The sequence below is a fragment of the Arachis hypogaea genome, chromosome 12 (genome assembly GCF_003086295.3).
Source record: "Arachis hypogaea cultivar Tifrunner chromosome 12, arahy.Tifrunner.gnm2.J5K5, whole genome shotgun sequence".
Classification (NCBI taxonomy): domain Eukaryota; kingdom Viridiplantae; phylum Streptophyta; class Magnoliopsida; order Fabales; family Fabaceae; genus Arachis; species Arachis hypogaea.
In genome coordinates, this window is record NC_092047.1 from 78,485,951 (window position 1) to 78,501,440 (window position 15,490).

A 15,490-nucleotide genomic window follows, 5' to 3' on the forward strand; every position below is an offset into this window, starting at 1 on the left:
TCTGTATTTCCATGGGATAAAATCCGTCAGAAATATCCGTCTGTAATAACTAGTTTTCTAGTAGTAAATTGTGTGAAAAATAAATTTAAATAAAAAATTAAAATTTACCATTTATTTCACAAATTTTTTTTAAAAAAATTAACATTACCGTCAGATTTACCGAGTGAATAATCCGATGGTAATAATGTAGGAAACAACATATTGTACTGCCAAAATTATTGTTGAAAAAATTTACCGGTAACAAAATAGTATTTCGAGCAGGTAATCCATCGCAAAATCCAACGATGATTACCGTCAGACTAAAAAATTCTAACGGTAAATATTTACTAGCAAGGTTTATATTATCTGATTTCTTTCGATGGTAACTTAATTTTTACCGACGAATTTTGTTCGTTCTTTCGATAAAAAATTCAATGATACTCAACGATTTTTTTATAGTACAGTTCTATTTGTATTTTATTTCGAATAAATATAAAACAACTGTATTCAATACACTTATTATATAACAACGATGACAGTATTATACTAAAATTATAAAATTTATAATTATAAAATATTATTTTTAATTTATCATGTGAAATTAAAATGTAAGATGTACGGATTTAATATATATATATATATATCCCTTCACGGTCTGGTTTTATATCATTCTATTCCAGGTACGCAAGTGTGGTAACGCTTGTCCCTTTCTACTTGAGTCTATCTCTTCAGTCTTGAGTCTTGAGGCTCTTTCAATTCTTTTTCAAAAGTTTCTGGATCTTTTCACCACATACAGTGTCTCGAACACATTACTTTAATCATACTCTCATATTTCAGTCAGCGTTAACTAACTAATTAACTTGCTTTAATATATATTTTATTATTTTATTACGAATTACAATTTACATAATGTAATATATATGAATGTGTACTGTGTGAATTGTGAACGCAGTAGTTAGGAGGAATTGAAGGAGAGAACGAAGGCACGCACGTGATTTTAGTGACAGTTAAGATAAGATGTGGAAGTTGAAGATAGCAGAAGGAGGAGAGAATTTGGTTTCAGAGAACAACTTCATTGGAAGACAACACTGGGAGTTTGATCCAAATGCTGGAACACCTCAAGAACGTGCTGAGGTTGAAAGGCTCCGCCAACAGTTCACAAAAAACAGATTTTTCATCAGACAGAGCTCTAATCTCTTAATGAGAATGCAGGTATGAGTATAATATTTGTTATCAATTCAAATGTTACGTTTTTAATATATATATATATATATATATATATATATATATATATATATATATAGTTTCATTACATTATTTAATTTAGAAAAAATATAGGTAATCAACAAGATTTTTGAACAATGTGTAATCAATGTGAATTAATAGGGTTAAAAGAGTAAATTTAATTAGTAGCATTAAATTAAGATATAGTATATTTTCATTTGATTAATGGTTGTTCATGTTGTTCAAAATTTTTATTATTCTCCTAGCACTCCCCTTTAATTTATTACAACCAGACCAAGTATACATAAAAATTAGTCCGTTATGTAATTTTATATAAAGAAAAATGTTACAAAGTCATAAAAATTTATTATTTTTTGTTATTATTTTTATTTATTAATTCAATTTTTTAATTTAATAATTTAATAATATAATTTATCTTATATTTTTAAATATTAAAGTTATTATTTTTATTTATTAATTTAATTTTTTAGTTTAATAATTTAATAACATAATTTATCTTATATTTTTAAATATTAATAACTATTTAATAGTTAAAAATAATAAATTTTAATAATTTTTTAATATTTTTTTATATATAAATATATATATTATTTAATTATTTTTAATATATATTTTATATTTTAATATATATTTTATACAAATAATTAATTTTAATAGTTAATTAGATAATATTTTTGTATTTATTGCTATGAATTGACGTGATTAAGCCAACAACTTTTTAGCAAACATATATTCAATAGTTTTAAGTTCGTTCTTTTTATTTCACAAAATAGACAAAAATCTTATATAGATTCATGATTAATTGGTTTTCTTGTTTTTCGCTTATGTTGCTTACCTGTTTCCTACAATATTAACGATATTTTAGCATGTCTTATTAGTTATTACCAAATAGTGTACTGATAGATTATTAACTCGCAGTTAAAAAAAGAAAACAATTTTCAAACGATTCTGGCGAAGGTGGAAGTCGGAGATGAAGAGGACGTAACAGCAGGTATAGTAGTGTTTGCGGTGCAGAGGTATATATTCACGGGTATCGATAAAAATGGATCAGATCCGATCCGATTATATTAATTCTACATTTGACAAGGATTCAAGTCAGATCCCATTAAACTTAACCTCAATTAATTTGGATATTGGTTTAGGATCATAGAGTCCAAATTAACTCTATTTACGGATTAGATTATATTAATTTAAAATATATTATAGAGAGTTATTTAGTAACTCTAATTTTAGTGACTAAAAGTGACATAAATTTAATTTATAAGTAAAATATTAATACATAGTAAGAAATTAAATCTAATATTAAAATAATTCTCTTTTCTCTTATAATTTTTTATAATTATTTTTATCAAAATAATTTTAAAATAATTTTTTTAATTATATTAATAATTATTATTTTATTATTATTTTTATTTTTAAAAATAATTTTTATAATTATTTTTATGATTATTTTATTAAAATAATTTTTTATAATTATTTTTTATTATTATTATTTTAATAATTTCTAAAAATAAAATCAAAATTATTTTTTAATTATTTTTTAAAATAATTTTTATAATTATTTTTATCAAAATAATTTTTTTTTGGTAATTTTGAGAAACTAACACCAAAATGATATTTTCTCTCTCTTATAATTTCTTATGAATATTTTTATCAAAATAATTTTTTATACTTATTTTTATAAAATAATTTCAAAAAATTAACACCAAAATGATTCTCTCTCATATAATTTTTTATAATTATTTTTACCAAAATAATTTTTCATGCTTCTCACTTGTCCAATCTTAACCATTGTGATTTCACAAATTTATCTCCATGATTTATTATTTTGAATATAAGATTGGAAATATTTAGACAAATTTGTGAAATCACAACTTTTGTCAAGATTGAACAAGTGGGAAGCATGAGAAATTATTTTGATAAAAATAATTATAAAAAATTATAAGACAAAGAGAAAATTGTTTTGGTGTTTGTTTTTTGAAATTATTTTATAAAAATAATTATAAAAAATTATTTTGATAAAAATAATTATAAAAAATTATAAGAGAGAGAATCATTTTGGCGTTAGTTTTTTGAAATTGCAAAAAAATAATTATAAAAAAATTATTTTGGTAAAAACAATAATAAAAAATATTTTTTTTAAAATAAAAATAATTAAAAAATAATTTTGATTTTATTTTTAGAAATAATTAAAAAATAAAAATAATTATAAAAAATTATTTTAATAAAAATAATCATAAAAATAATTATAATAATTTTCTTAAAAATTTTAGAAATAATTAAAAAATAAAAATAATTATAAAAAATCATTTTAATAAAAATAATCATAAAAATAATTATAATAATTTTCTTAAAAATAAAAATAATAATAATTATAAATATAATTAAAAAAATATTTTGGTATTATTTTTTTGAAATAATTTTGGCAAAAATAATTATAAAAAATTATAAGAAAAAAAGAAAATCTTTTTTGTGTTGGATTTGATTTTCTTATCATATTTCAATATTTTACTACACTACAAGAAAAAAGGTCTATGATCACGGTAAAAAACTGTGACCATAGCTAGTGAAAAAGAGTGATCATAAATCTATGGTCACGGTTTTGGACTTATGGTCACGGTTTTTTACTGTGGCCTATTCCGCCGTTGTCATAGGTCTATGGTCATGGTTTTTTTACCTATGGCACGGTTTCTATAGTCATGGTTACAATTTTCAAATTCTGACACTTTAGGCCACGGTTTTTAACCGTGACCATAGGGCAATCTATGGTCACGCATAAAAACCGTGACCATAGCCATATCTATGGTCATCATTCCTTAAAACCGTGACCATAGCTTCTATGGTCACCCCTCCTCAAAACCGTGACCATAGCCTTATCTATGGTCACGGTTTTTGCCGTGACCATAGCTCTATGGTTACCCCACCTTAAAACCGTGACCATAGCCTCTATGGTCACCCCACTTAAAACCGTGACTATAGCCTTTATGGTCACCCCTCCTTAAAATTGTGACCATAACCCTCACCGTGACCATAGACTCTATGGTCACCCCACCTTAAAACCGTGACCATAGGCTTATCTATGGTCACGGTTTTTCACCGTGACCATAGCTTATCTATGGTCACCCCACAAAACCGTGACTATAGAATAACAATTTAGAATTTAAATATAATATTGTAAGGATTATTTTTAGAACAGATAAAATTTTATTTATCAAGATAGAAGATATCATTGAGTTCAAATAATTATTTCTAATTTAAATTATAAAGTAAACATACTAATTACATTTTATAAAATACAGTTAAATTCAAAATATCAAATACCTAAATTAAATGATATGACCTTTCATTATTTTTCCATCATAACTTTAATTTCAATTTAAATTTAATTATATAACACTTCCATTATTAAGTTATTAAATTATTTTTTATGTTATTAAGTTTTAAATATTTTTTTAATTTAAAATTAACAGTGTTCAACTTAATTTTTTATTTATAAAATTAAATTTAAAATTTTAATATTTAAAATAAATCATATAAAATTATTATCAGTTTTTAATTATTAAAATTTTTAAAAGATAAAATATTTAAAATTATAGGCCCTTTTAGGTTACCCTTTTTTGAAAAACCGTGACCATAACTCTTTTTTGGTCACTGTAAAAAACCGTGACCATAGACCCCTCTAGGTCACCCCTAAACCCGTGACTATAGACCCTTTTAATTTAGGCCAGTCCTAAAACCGTGACTATAGACCCCTTTAGGCCACCTCCCAAAACTGTGACCATAGACCCTTTTAGATCACCCCCAAAACCGTGACCATAGACCCCCTTTAGGTCACCCCCCAAAACTGTGACCATAAACCCTTTTAAGTCACCTTTTTTTGAAAAACCGTGACCATAGTCTCTTTTTGGTCACTGTAAAAAACTATGACAATTGACCCCTTTAGGTCACCCCTAAAACCGTGACCATAGACCCTTTTAGGCCACCCCCTAAAACTGTGACCATAAACCCTTTATTTAGGCCACCTCCTAAAACCGTGACCAGACCCCTTTTAGGTCACCCCCCAAAACCGTGACCATAGATCCTTTTAGGTCACCCTTTTTTGAAAAACCATGACCATAGCCCCTTTTTTGTCACTGCAAAAAACTGTTACCATAGACCCCTTTAGGTCACCCCCAAAACCGTGACCATAGACCCTTTTAGGCCACCTCCCAAAATTGTGACCATAAACCCCTTTAGGCCTCCCCCAAAATCGTGACCATAGACCCTTTTAGGTCACCTTTTTTTGAAAAACCGTGACCATAGACCCTTTTTGGTCACTGTAAAAAACCGTGACCATAGACCCCTTTAGGCCACCCCTCAAAACCGTAACCATAGACCCTTTTAGGCCACCATTTTTTAAAAAACCATGACCATAGGTACTCTATGGTCATCATTTCCAAAAAAACCGTGACCATAGAGGGTCTATAGTCACAGTTTTTTACCGTGACCAAAAAAATCGTGGCCATAGACCCAAAATATTATAGTGACTTGTAAATCAAATTCATATCAATCTTAATCACCAAAACTAAAGTCACCAAAAAAACTTCCCATAATAATATATATACATAATTATATCCCTAACCCTAATAATGATTACCAATCTAAAAATATAATAATAGTTATACTTAATAAAATATATATAATTTGATGACTTATGTAATTGCTTATTACGTGAATTACTTTGTGATCTTGTCTTGTTTGTTAAACTTTAAATATATTAGTGGGCCAAATTATGATGTTTATTTAAATATAAATTTGATGAAGTATTGTTTTTAATATTTTACTACATATTATTTATAGAAATATATTTTTTATTTTATTTTATTATTTTCAACCTTTTTAATTTTATTTTCAATCGGATATCTGATTGATCTTAACCGATTTAATTTTAGTCTATTCAATTCAAATTGGTTGGATCTATTCACAAAAAACTCTTAAATTTAAATTCTAGACTAACCTAAACTAATTAAAATTTAATTGGTTTGATTTTTATTCTTTCGTAGTTTCATAAATCCAAATTATTCCGGCCCATGAAAACTCCTAGGTGCAATTTAAGTTGGTTTTAAAGAAAAAATCAATCTAATTTAAAGTATATAATTTGTTGTAATTTGAATTAGATCGATTTGACAAATCCAATTCAATTAGACTTTGTAGTTTTGATTGAATCAATTTATTCTTTCTTCGAAAAATATAATTTTACATTTATTTATTAAAAAATAAAATAAATTTAACTTGATCAAATAAATAAATAAATTTGACATTCTCAAAAGCTCAGTAAATAATAATAATACATAAAAATGATAAAAATATGCAACAAATTAAATATATTATAAACAAAATCTTAAATTTAATAATAATAATAATAATAATAATAATAATAATAATAATAATATATCATATTATACCGTTTAAATTAAATTGAATCAATTTTAAAAAAATATATCTAGAATTTGATCTAATCTATTTAATTTATTAAAAATAAAACCCAATCAAATATTAATATAATTTTAATTCGTTTTTAATTTGAATTAAATTAGGTAAACATTTTTATTTAGATGGATTTAGATTTTAATTAACTATTCTAATTGCAGGAGTAATGATTACAACAATGAGAAGGGCTCTCACTTTCTATTCCTCTATTCAAGCACATGATGGCCACTGGGCTGGAGATTTTGGTGGTCCTTTGTTCTTGGTGCAACCATTGGTAAGATTTATTTTAATTTCAGCAGCCTTGCTATTTGATATCTATGTATCACATAGATTTTATAATTTTTCACATAGCAAATTAACATAATATTAATTATTTTTCAATTACAGCACTATTTCGGAAACGATACTATTCTCTCCCAATTTTCATCATATCTCGCATAACACTAACAGTTTAACACTGTAACTTCAAACTACACAATGCAGACTTTATAAATTTAATGTCCACAAGAAAAAAAATCCTCAACTTATTCTCAATCAATTTATATTCAGAAAACTAATGCTTATGTCTTTCAACTAGTTGTCGTCTTCGATGAATCCCATGAATCTAGACAGCAAGTCTGATTTATTAAAACTCGTCGTCATCGTTGCCATCTCCCTCCTCCTCTGCCCTAACATCTCCATGACCACATTGTCCACCACTCCCATCACTTTCTTCAACTTCTTCTCCGAACCAATGTTCAGTAATCGCTTTAGTTTTCATATGAGCGGCAACGGCGACATTGCTCGTTGTAATAGCTTGGATGCGAGGTCGAAACTGTCTGCCAACTTGGACTTTGGGAAAGAAGGAATGAAGCACTCGGTGTCTATTTCAAATGAGAATTTGCATATGATGTCGAAGGAGAATCTTCTCATGATGTTCTAATGTCCAACAATCTATATTGCTTGCCAGAGAGTGGTGAAAGGCGTGCCTTTAGAGTAGTTGTGAAACTTGGTCTTGAGGATGTTGTGGACATTGTCGGGGTTGGAGGTGATGTTATCAAAGACATGAAAGTGGATGCTTTTGGTGGGTGAAGTGCAGAGGAGGTAGATGTACCAGTCACAAAGATTTAAGAAGTGTGTGGTTCATGACATGTTGAGGTAGGTGCCACACGTGTGACAATTACACCATGGCTTAATCTTGGAGCTAAAGAGGAGGAAAGGAAAGATGGAAAAGAAGAATGTGAAGGTGAAGAAGGAGAGTATGAATGTTAGGGTTATGCGAGATATGATAAAAATTGGGGAAGAATAGTGTCGTTTTCGAATAGAGGGGTCAGGGATCATTTTGTCCCTTGTTAGAGTTGTCAGTGATTATTTTGTCCCATGTTAGAGTTTTCAGGGACCATTTTATCTTCCGTTAGAGTTGACGGAGGCAAGAACCTAAGTGACTGACGAAATTAATTATTAAGAATCAATTTAGTAATTAATTTTAGTTAGGGACTAAAATATTTTATTTGAAATTTTTTTAGGACCAAAATGAATATATACTCTGCTTTTTAAAAGTACAGACACTTCATTTTATATAAATGAAGAAGATCATGTGTTTGTATGTAGTTTTGAAAATTTAGAAATATATACTTTTGAAAGTTATTGAAAAGGTATTTTTTTTAAGTTAATTATGTTTATCAAAAATTACAAAAGTCTAATATAACTAATATATTAGTAAATATTTAGATTTGTTTAATTAATTATTCATGTCAAATTTTTCACCTTAATTAGGTCTATTTTGATAATTTTAAATTTTAAAATTATTTTACTAAATATAATTAGTGTTGCTTGACAATTATTTTTAGTTTAATTTATCAAACAAAATTGCTACTACTGTTGGAAATTTTTCTTTCAAAACTCAATTTCGATAAACTCAATTTCGATAAATGCATAGATACTTGTGAAAAGTAAAAATAATTTTATCAATCCAAACCTAAAGTTACTATTAATATAAATTTTTAATTTTTTATCTTAATAAACAATAATAAATATATTAAAATTTTAAATTCTGTATATTTTTCGTAACAACTTTTTATTTGATAATCTTATCATATATCTCAAATATACATTGTAGATTTTAGTTAAAATTAATAATAATTATTCTCTTCCGTGAACATGTATAACAGCATATACTAACTGTATAACCTTACTTATTTCACAGGTAATGATTCTATATATTACAGGAACTCTTAACGTTGTTTTAGGAGCAGAACATAAGAAGGAAATTATTCGGTATTTGTATAATCATCAGGTAATTTAACTAATTAATTGTTATGGGTAATCATCAATATATAAACTAGCTACTAAATGATAATAAACTTAGGGCTAATGAATTGTTGCATTTGATCTTGAAATATATAAACAGAATGAAGACGGTGGATGGGGACAGCATCTACTAAGTGAGAGTGGAATGTTTGCAACAGCATTGAGCTATATCGCATTGAGAGTACTCGGAGAAGATCCTGAAGACATGGTATTGGCCACAGCCAGAAAATGGATCCTTGATCATGGTGGTTTAGTTGCTATTCCATCTTGGGGAAAGTTTTGGGCCTCAGTAAGCACAACATCTTTTTTATTTTATTTTATTTTATTTTATCTTTTGCTAGGGCTAAGTATGGAAATATGTCATAAATAAATAAATAAAAATTACAAAAAAAACCATTATTTTCTAAAACAGTTGTTCCAATAATTTATTGACACAATTAAATTAAAATCAATTGAAAAAAAAAGGAGACACATAAATAAGAAGGAGAAAAAAAATTTGGTTGGAATTAATTACAAAAATAATTTGCTTATCTAGCATTTTTCCAATTATTTTTATTTTATGGTGTACGATACAATGTGCGGGAATTTACTCAATTTTGATTTAAAAAAAAAAAAGAAAATTTATGTTTTCTATTATTCATTTATATTAGATTTTAGTGACAAATTTTTAAGATTAGTAGATCTTTTAATAAAAGCAGCTAGTTTCTCAATACCTAATTACTTAACATTAATTATTTAAGATCTACAAAAGTATATTTTAGAGTTAAACACAATTTAATTTAAAACATAAAATACTACCGTCAGTATAAATATTAAAAATAAATATAAGATTGAAATATCAATTAAAATTTAAAGTGTTTGATTGTAATTGATTCAACATATATGGTTTTCTAACAAAAGATTTAAAAAATTATGAGTATTAAAATTAAAAGTAATTAAACTTGATAAAACAAATAACTAACGAAAACTCCAATTTTAATAAACCATCATTTAAGTCTAAAAACTCAAAAACAAATTAAATAAACCAATCAAATTCAAACCTAAAAAATTTATATCTTAATTTATATACTTGAGACATATTTAGTTTTAATATTTATATTGGATTATTTATTTATTTATTACTTTAAATTAAAATTATTTTAAATTTTACTTTTTTATGTTAAATAATGTTAACTTAATTTCGTGTACTTTTTAAAAAGGAAAAAATTGTCACAATCTGGTCCAGCCATGATTGGCATTTAAAAAAAATCATTCTAAAAAAGTTTTACAAATAGATTTTATAGAAAAAAATTTCTAATAATACTAACAGGGAACACATGTTTAGATATCATATTTTAAACATTCAACATATTTACATAAAATTCTAGTTTAGTATTTACGGCTAGTCTAATAATTTCATATATTATAAAATATACAAAACAAATTATTTCAAATCACTAAGGTTGGATTTTGCGTGTGGCATATGAAACACTTTAAGATACTTAAAGACTTCTCAAAGTATGTACACAAAACATCTTGCACTTAAACAATAAAATACTCACTAACTTAAACAAAACTAGAGTAGAACTAATAAAGAGAAGTTAAGACTTAATTAAGATGAAGACCTGTCTCTGAAAAAAAAAAATAACAAAATGAGTCTTACAATTTATTAGTAGTAAATAAAATATCCATGCATAACCCACAAAAAAACAATTGTATAAATATTAAATACTTGGCAAAATAAATCTGCTATAATAATAATAATGATGATAAAAAAATATATTTAAATACATTGATAATGAATCATAGATATCAAATGTTCAAACTTTAGTTTTTTATTAAAAAAAAATCGAAGTAGAAGGTTATCTAATTTATAAAGGTTAGAACAACAGACAAAAATTATATTTAGGTGATTATCTTTTGTGTGAATCTAAAATAAACGTGTTCTGCTAATTTTGCAAACATGAAATAAATAGTTATAGTTTTTCATTTTATATGGTCGTGAAAATAGAATTATATATAGTCAAGATGCTTCAATTCTAACGTCTACTATCATTAGCTGCAATTTCTTTCATAAAGCCTTCTAAATAGTTTTATACATATATATTAAATACATTATACAACAAACTAATGGTTGTTAAACAAATCAATATATATTTCATCAATCAAATATTTACTAATATAATAACTAATCTTGTCCAAATTCAATACTAAATTCACATAGAAAGTGAAAATTGCAAAGAAGATATTTAATTGTAATGGCATCTACTCAAATGAAGATACTAAAAATATCTTCTTATGAAAATTTTTGTATAAAAAATGCATTTTGTTTGTTTAGTCACGTTTAAAAAAAACACTTTTATAATATATCAAAATCAAACCTTATAATTTATCAATAAAAAAATATCTTTATATAAAAATAATTATAAAATCTTCATAATTAAGTCTCTCATACATCAAAGTCAATTAATAATCTCAATGCAAAGCATTATGTCATATTTGAAATTTCTTTTATAAAATAGCTAACATAAATATCATGCTAATAAATAAGTGAATAAATAACCAAATAATTATTTTATTTCTAATTTTTTTTATAACGGAAAAAATAATACAATAATAAAATCTAACTATAGATATAAAATTTATTTATAGACTAAAATCTAAGAGAAATTTCCACTACTTCATGTGTCTAATAGGCAAAGAATTGAAAATGGTTCCCTTAAGGATCTAATATAACAAACATATAACAATAATATCATTAATAAGTTAATCTTGACATTAATTAATATAATAGAATCTAATTGCATAAAAATTTTTAAATTCTATCTTATCCTAATTCTAAAGTTTTGAATTTATTAATACTTATAATTACAAACATGACAAAAATTGATGATAATATAAGTAATTATTAAGCTAAAGAATTTTTTTAATGTCTTATTAATTATTAAGATTTGAATTAAAGATATTTTTTTTCTTTGTTAAGTTTAGGTTACTTCATTAGGGTTTAAAAAAAAGAGCCAACAAGAGAGAATATGACTGATAGATCATGAATATGATTGGGTAGAAAAAGAGTATTGAGTTAAGTAAAACAGAAGTAGGCTGGAATTTATTATTCAAAAGGGAGGATATGAGGAAGAGGAGAAGTGACTGAGACATTGAGGAAGATGAGTGATTTACAACAATATGTGTATGTCTTGCTGATGCTATAGTGGAAAAACAAAGGAAAAGAGAATTTTAGACTTGACCCATTATCATTTTTATAAACTTTCTTTTATATATAGGCCCTACAAAAACTATAAGTCCAATGTAAAACTTTTTAGAAATTGGATTTATGCAGAGAAGTTCTAAAAGTGTATGGTTTATGTATAAATTGTAGCAAGACAAAATATATAGAGTGCAAGTTCGGTTGTCAAAAGAAAAATTTAAAAACACAGAGGTAAAGATTGGAGAAAATATTCTACGAAAAAGTTAAAAGTTTTAAGTATCTTGGGTGTATAATATAGGATAATGGAGAGATTGAATAAGATGTAAATCATAGGATCCAAGCAGGTTGGTTAAAATGGCAGAGTGCGTCTGGTTTTATATGTGACAAAAAAAGTGCATTTAAAACATAGAGGTAAATTTTATCGCACTGCTATCAGACCGGCTATGTTTTATTATACAAAGTATTGGACGGCCAAAGAGGAGCATAAACATAAGTTAAGTGTGATAGAGATGAAGATGTTGAAATGAATGAATGGTCATACGTGATTGAATAGAATAAGAAACGAAGATATAAGAGAGAATTATTGGAGTAGCACCAATTGTGAAAAAGGTGGTAAAATCACGTCTCCAGTGATTTGGACATGTGAAAAAAAGACCGACAGAACACCCAATCAGGAGGGTGGATGAAATGGAAGATGGAAAAGAGGTGAAAGACAGAGGACGACCTAGAAAAATCATCCATGAGGTAGTCAAACGAGATCTACATGTAAACGGTCTTTCTGTAGACATGATACAGATCAATGACGTCGTTTAATCCATGTAGTCGACCCTACCTAGTGGAATAAGACTTCGTTGTTGTTATATTCAAGGTTTTAAAAACCAAACTGATAATTGAATTAATTGAACTAAATGTTAAAAAGATTTAAAAGTTTAATCGTCAAAGTTTAACCGAATATAATAAAATATATAATTTTTGTTAGAAAGAAATAAATTTTTTATGTTTTATTATTATAAACAGTTAATCATCAAAAATTAATTTGGTCTAATAAATTAATCGATTTTGACTTTTTTTTTTTATTTTTGACTGATTTATTATTGTTCGATTTTTGTCCCGATTAATAAGTCATGTATTATAATTATATTTATAATTCATAACCTTTTTCTTTTAACAAAAAATTTACAATTTTATCTAGTCTTTATAAGTAAATAGTTAAAAATTTAAATAAAAAAAAATATTTTGATAAGTGAGCCCAATAAATTTTATAGACTTTTTATAGATTCTATGACCTAGTCTTTAAACTAATAGACTTTTAAAAAAATCTAAACCTAACTTATTTAATAAAACAAGATGAGTTGAATCGAAGCTAAAGGTAAAATAAATCGAACAACCACGAATTCTGATGGAGTAGTCCGGCTCCTTCTACCTCTAATTAAGGACCCCCTATGTATGTGTATGTACTCTCTGACATTGAACGACAAGAATGATCACATTACTGATATTTCAAATACATGTTTTTTATGTCTTTAAATGAATTGAACAACTTTATATGCATGTATATATTAATATTAACAGTACTACATGCTGTACAATAAATACAAGCCATAACACACATAAGTATACCAAGTTTCTGTATTAAATAACATGCATCAATAGGCTAACCACATTAGGATAAAACCTTGAATTCTAATAACATGTCAACTATTCAATTACATGATGCAGAATAGCAAAGTAATAAAAAAATACAAATGATGCGTTGAAGTGCTTAATACAAGAAGAATCATTAGTTATTTAGTTTATATGATTTTTTCCGATCAGATATTAGTTACTACACACTCAATTCAAACGAAAAGATTCAAACAAAACATCATATGAAAACTAATTTTTTTTTTTTGGCATTACTATCAAAGAGAATTTATATGATATAATGTCTAAGAAAAATGACTACATCATTTTGCAGATAGATAAATATGCCCTTAAGTATAGTTTATAATTTAAAATAATTTTAGTGCAAAAAAATTTGTTTTTGAATTTTTGATAGATAATCATGACTTGACCTTTTTAAAGGTATTTGGAGTATATGAGTGGTCAGGCTGCAATCCACTTCCACCAGAATTATGGCTTTTACCTAACTTCAGTCCTATTCAACCAGGTTTGTCTCAAAAGTACTCATATACTTTAAACTTTGGATTCCATGCATCAATGCGAATTATTATTTGAATTTTGGTTATGTATATTTGAATTTCAACTCATTTTCTTCTAAAATTATCTTTATATGATCATTTTTTGTTGATATATAAATATTCTTTAATAGAAATAAAAATTTAAGAAAAGAATTTAATAAAATGGTTAATTTTTCTGGACAATTTGATAAATTTAAGTTGAATTATACCATTTAAAATTTTGAAATTAAATTAGGCATAATCAGCAAAATCAAGAAAAATATTGCATTATTTCATTTATTTTCTTTCCTCAACCAATCCCTAGGTGTGTTCTGTATAATTAAGTTGTTTTCCAAACAATATGCTAGAATCCATCATGTGCTACACTCGCTTGATTTACATGCCTATGTCATATATATTTGGAAAGAAGTTTGTGGGCCCTATCACTGAATTAATCAAATCCTTAAGAAAAGAACTGTACAATGAACCTTATGATCAGATCAACTGGAATAAAGCTCGAAATACAATTGCTAAGGTAAGAGCATAATCCTTCCCATCATTTTATGGAATCCTAAATATTTTCGATCATATTAGCTAAAAATTACCTATAAAATTTATTATCTATATAAAATATATATTAAAAATAATATATATATATATATAAACATAAATATATAATAGTTAATTTAATAATTAATTTTAATATATATATATATATATATATATATATATAATATTTTTAAAATATTTATTTAATGCTTATAAATTTTAAAAATATTTGGTAAACACAGAAAATAATCAGGCTTTTTATTTAAGCGAAAAATTTCTTATGATTTTAAATCATTATAAAAAGAACTATGTTTTTGTGTATTATCTTATAATTTCATAGAAAATACAGAAAAATATATTTTTGTTAAATGATTTAAATTAGAAAATAATTTTTTTATTTAAATAAAAAATTGAAGATTAATTACCATGTATTATATATATATATATATTATATTTTTTAGTAAACTAATTAATTATTAAAATAATCAAATTTATTATAGTAGAATAATTAATCATGTCATAGTTAATGAACCAAACTTATTTATAACAACATAATCAATTTTTTTTATATAAAAAATACTCATTCTGAGTTTATTCTTTTCTTTTTTGTTATGTC

General features: G+C 25.3%; 1 protein-coding gene across 1 annotated transcript in view; it reads left to right on the forward strand.

The window, feature by feature from the left end:
• The first annotated feature begins 642 nt into the window (after positions 1-642).
• LOC112729284 (lupeol synthase) overlaps positions 643-15,490 on the forward strand; it is a 42,400-nt gene continuing 27,552 nt past the window's right edge. Inside the window, exons 1-8 of the mRNA XM_072209403.1 lie at positions 643-659; positions 932-1,191; positions 2,143-2,215; positions 6,855-6,967; positions 8,879-8,968; positions 9,083-9,271; positions 14,231-14,315; positions 14,694-14,860. Coding sequence (XP_072065504.1) covers positions 997-1,191; positions 2,143-2,215; positions 6,855-6,967; positions 8,879-8,968; positions 9,083-9,271; positions 14,231-14,315; positions 14,694-14,860 — 912 coding nt within the window. The 5' untranslated portion in view covers positions 643-659; positions 932-996. The remainder of the gene's footprint in view (positions 660-931; positions 1,192-2,142; positions 2,216-6,854; positions 6,968-8,878; positions 8,969-9,082; positions 9,272-14,230; positions 14,316-14,693; positions 14,861-15,490) is intronic.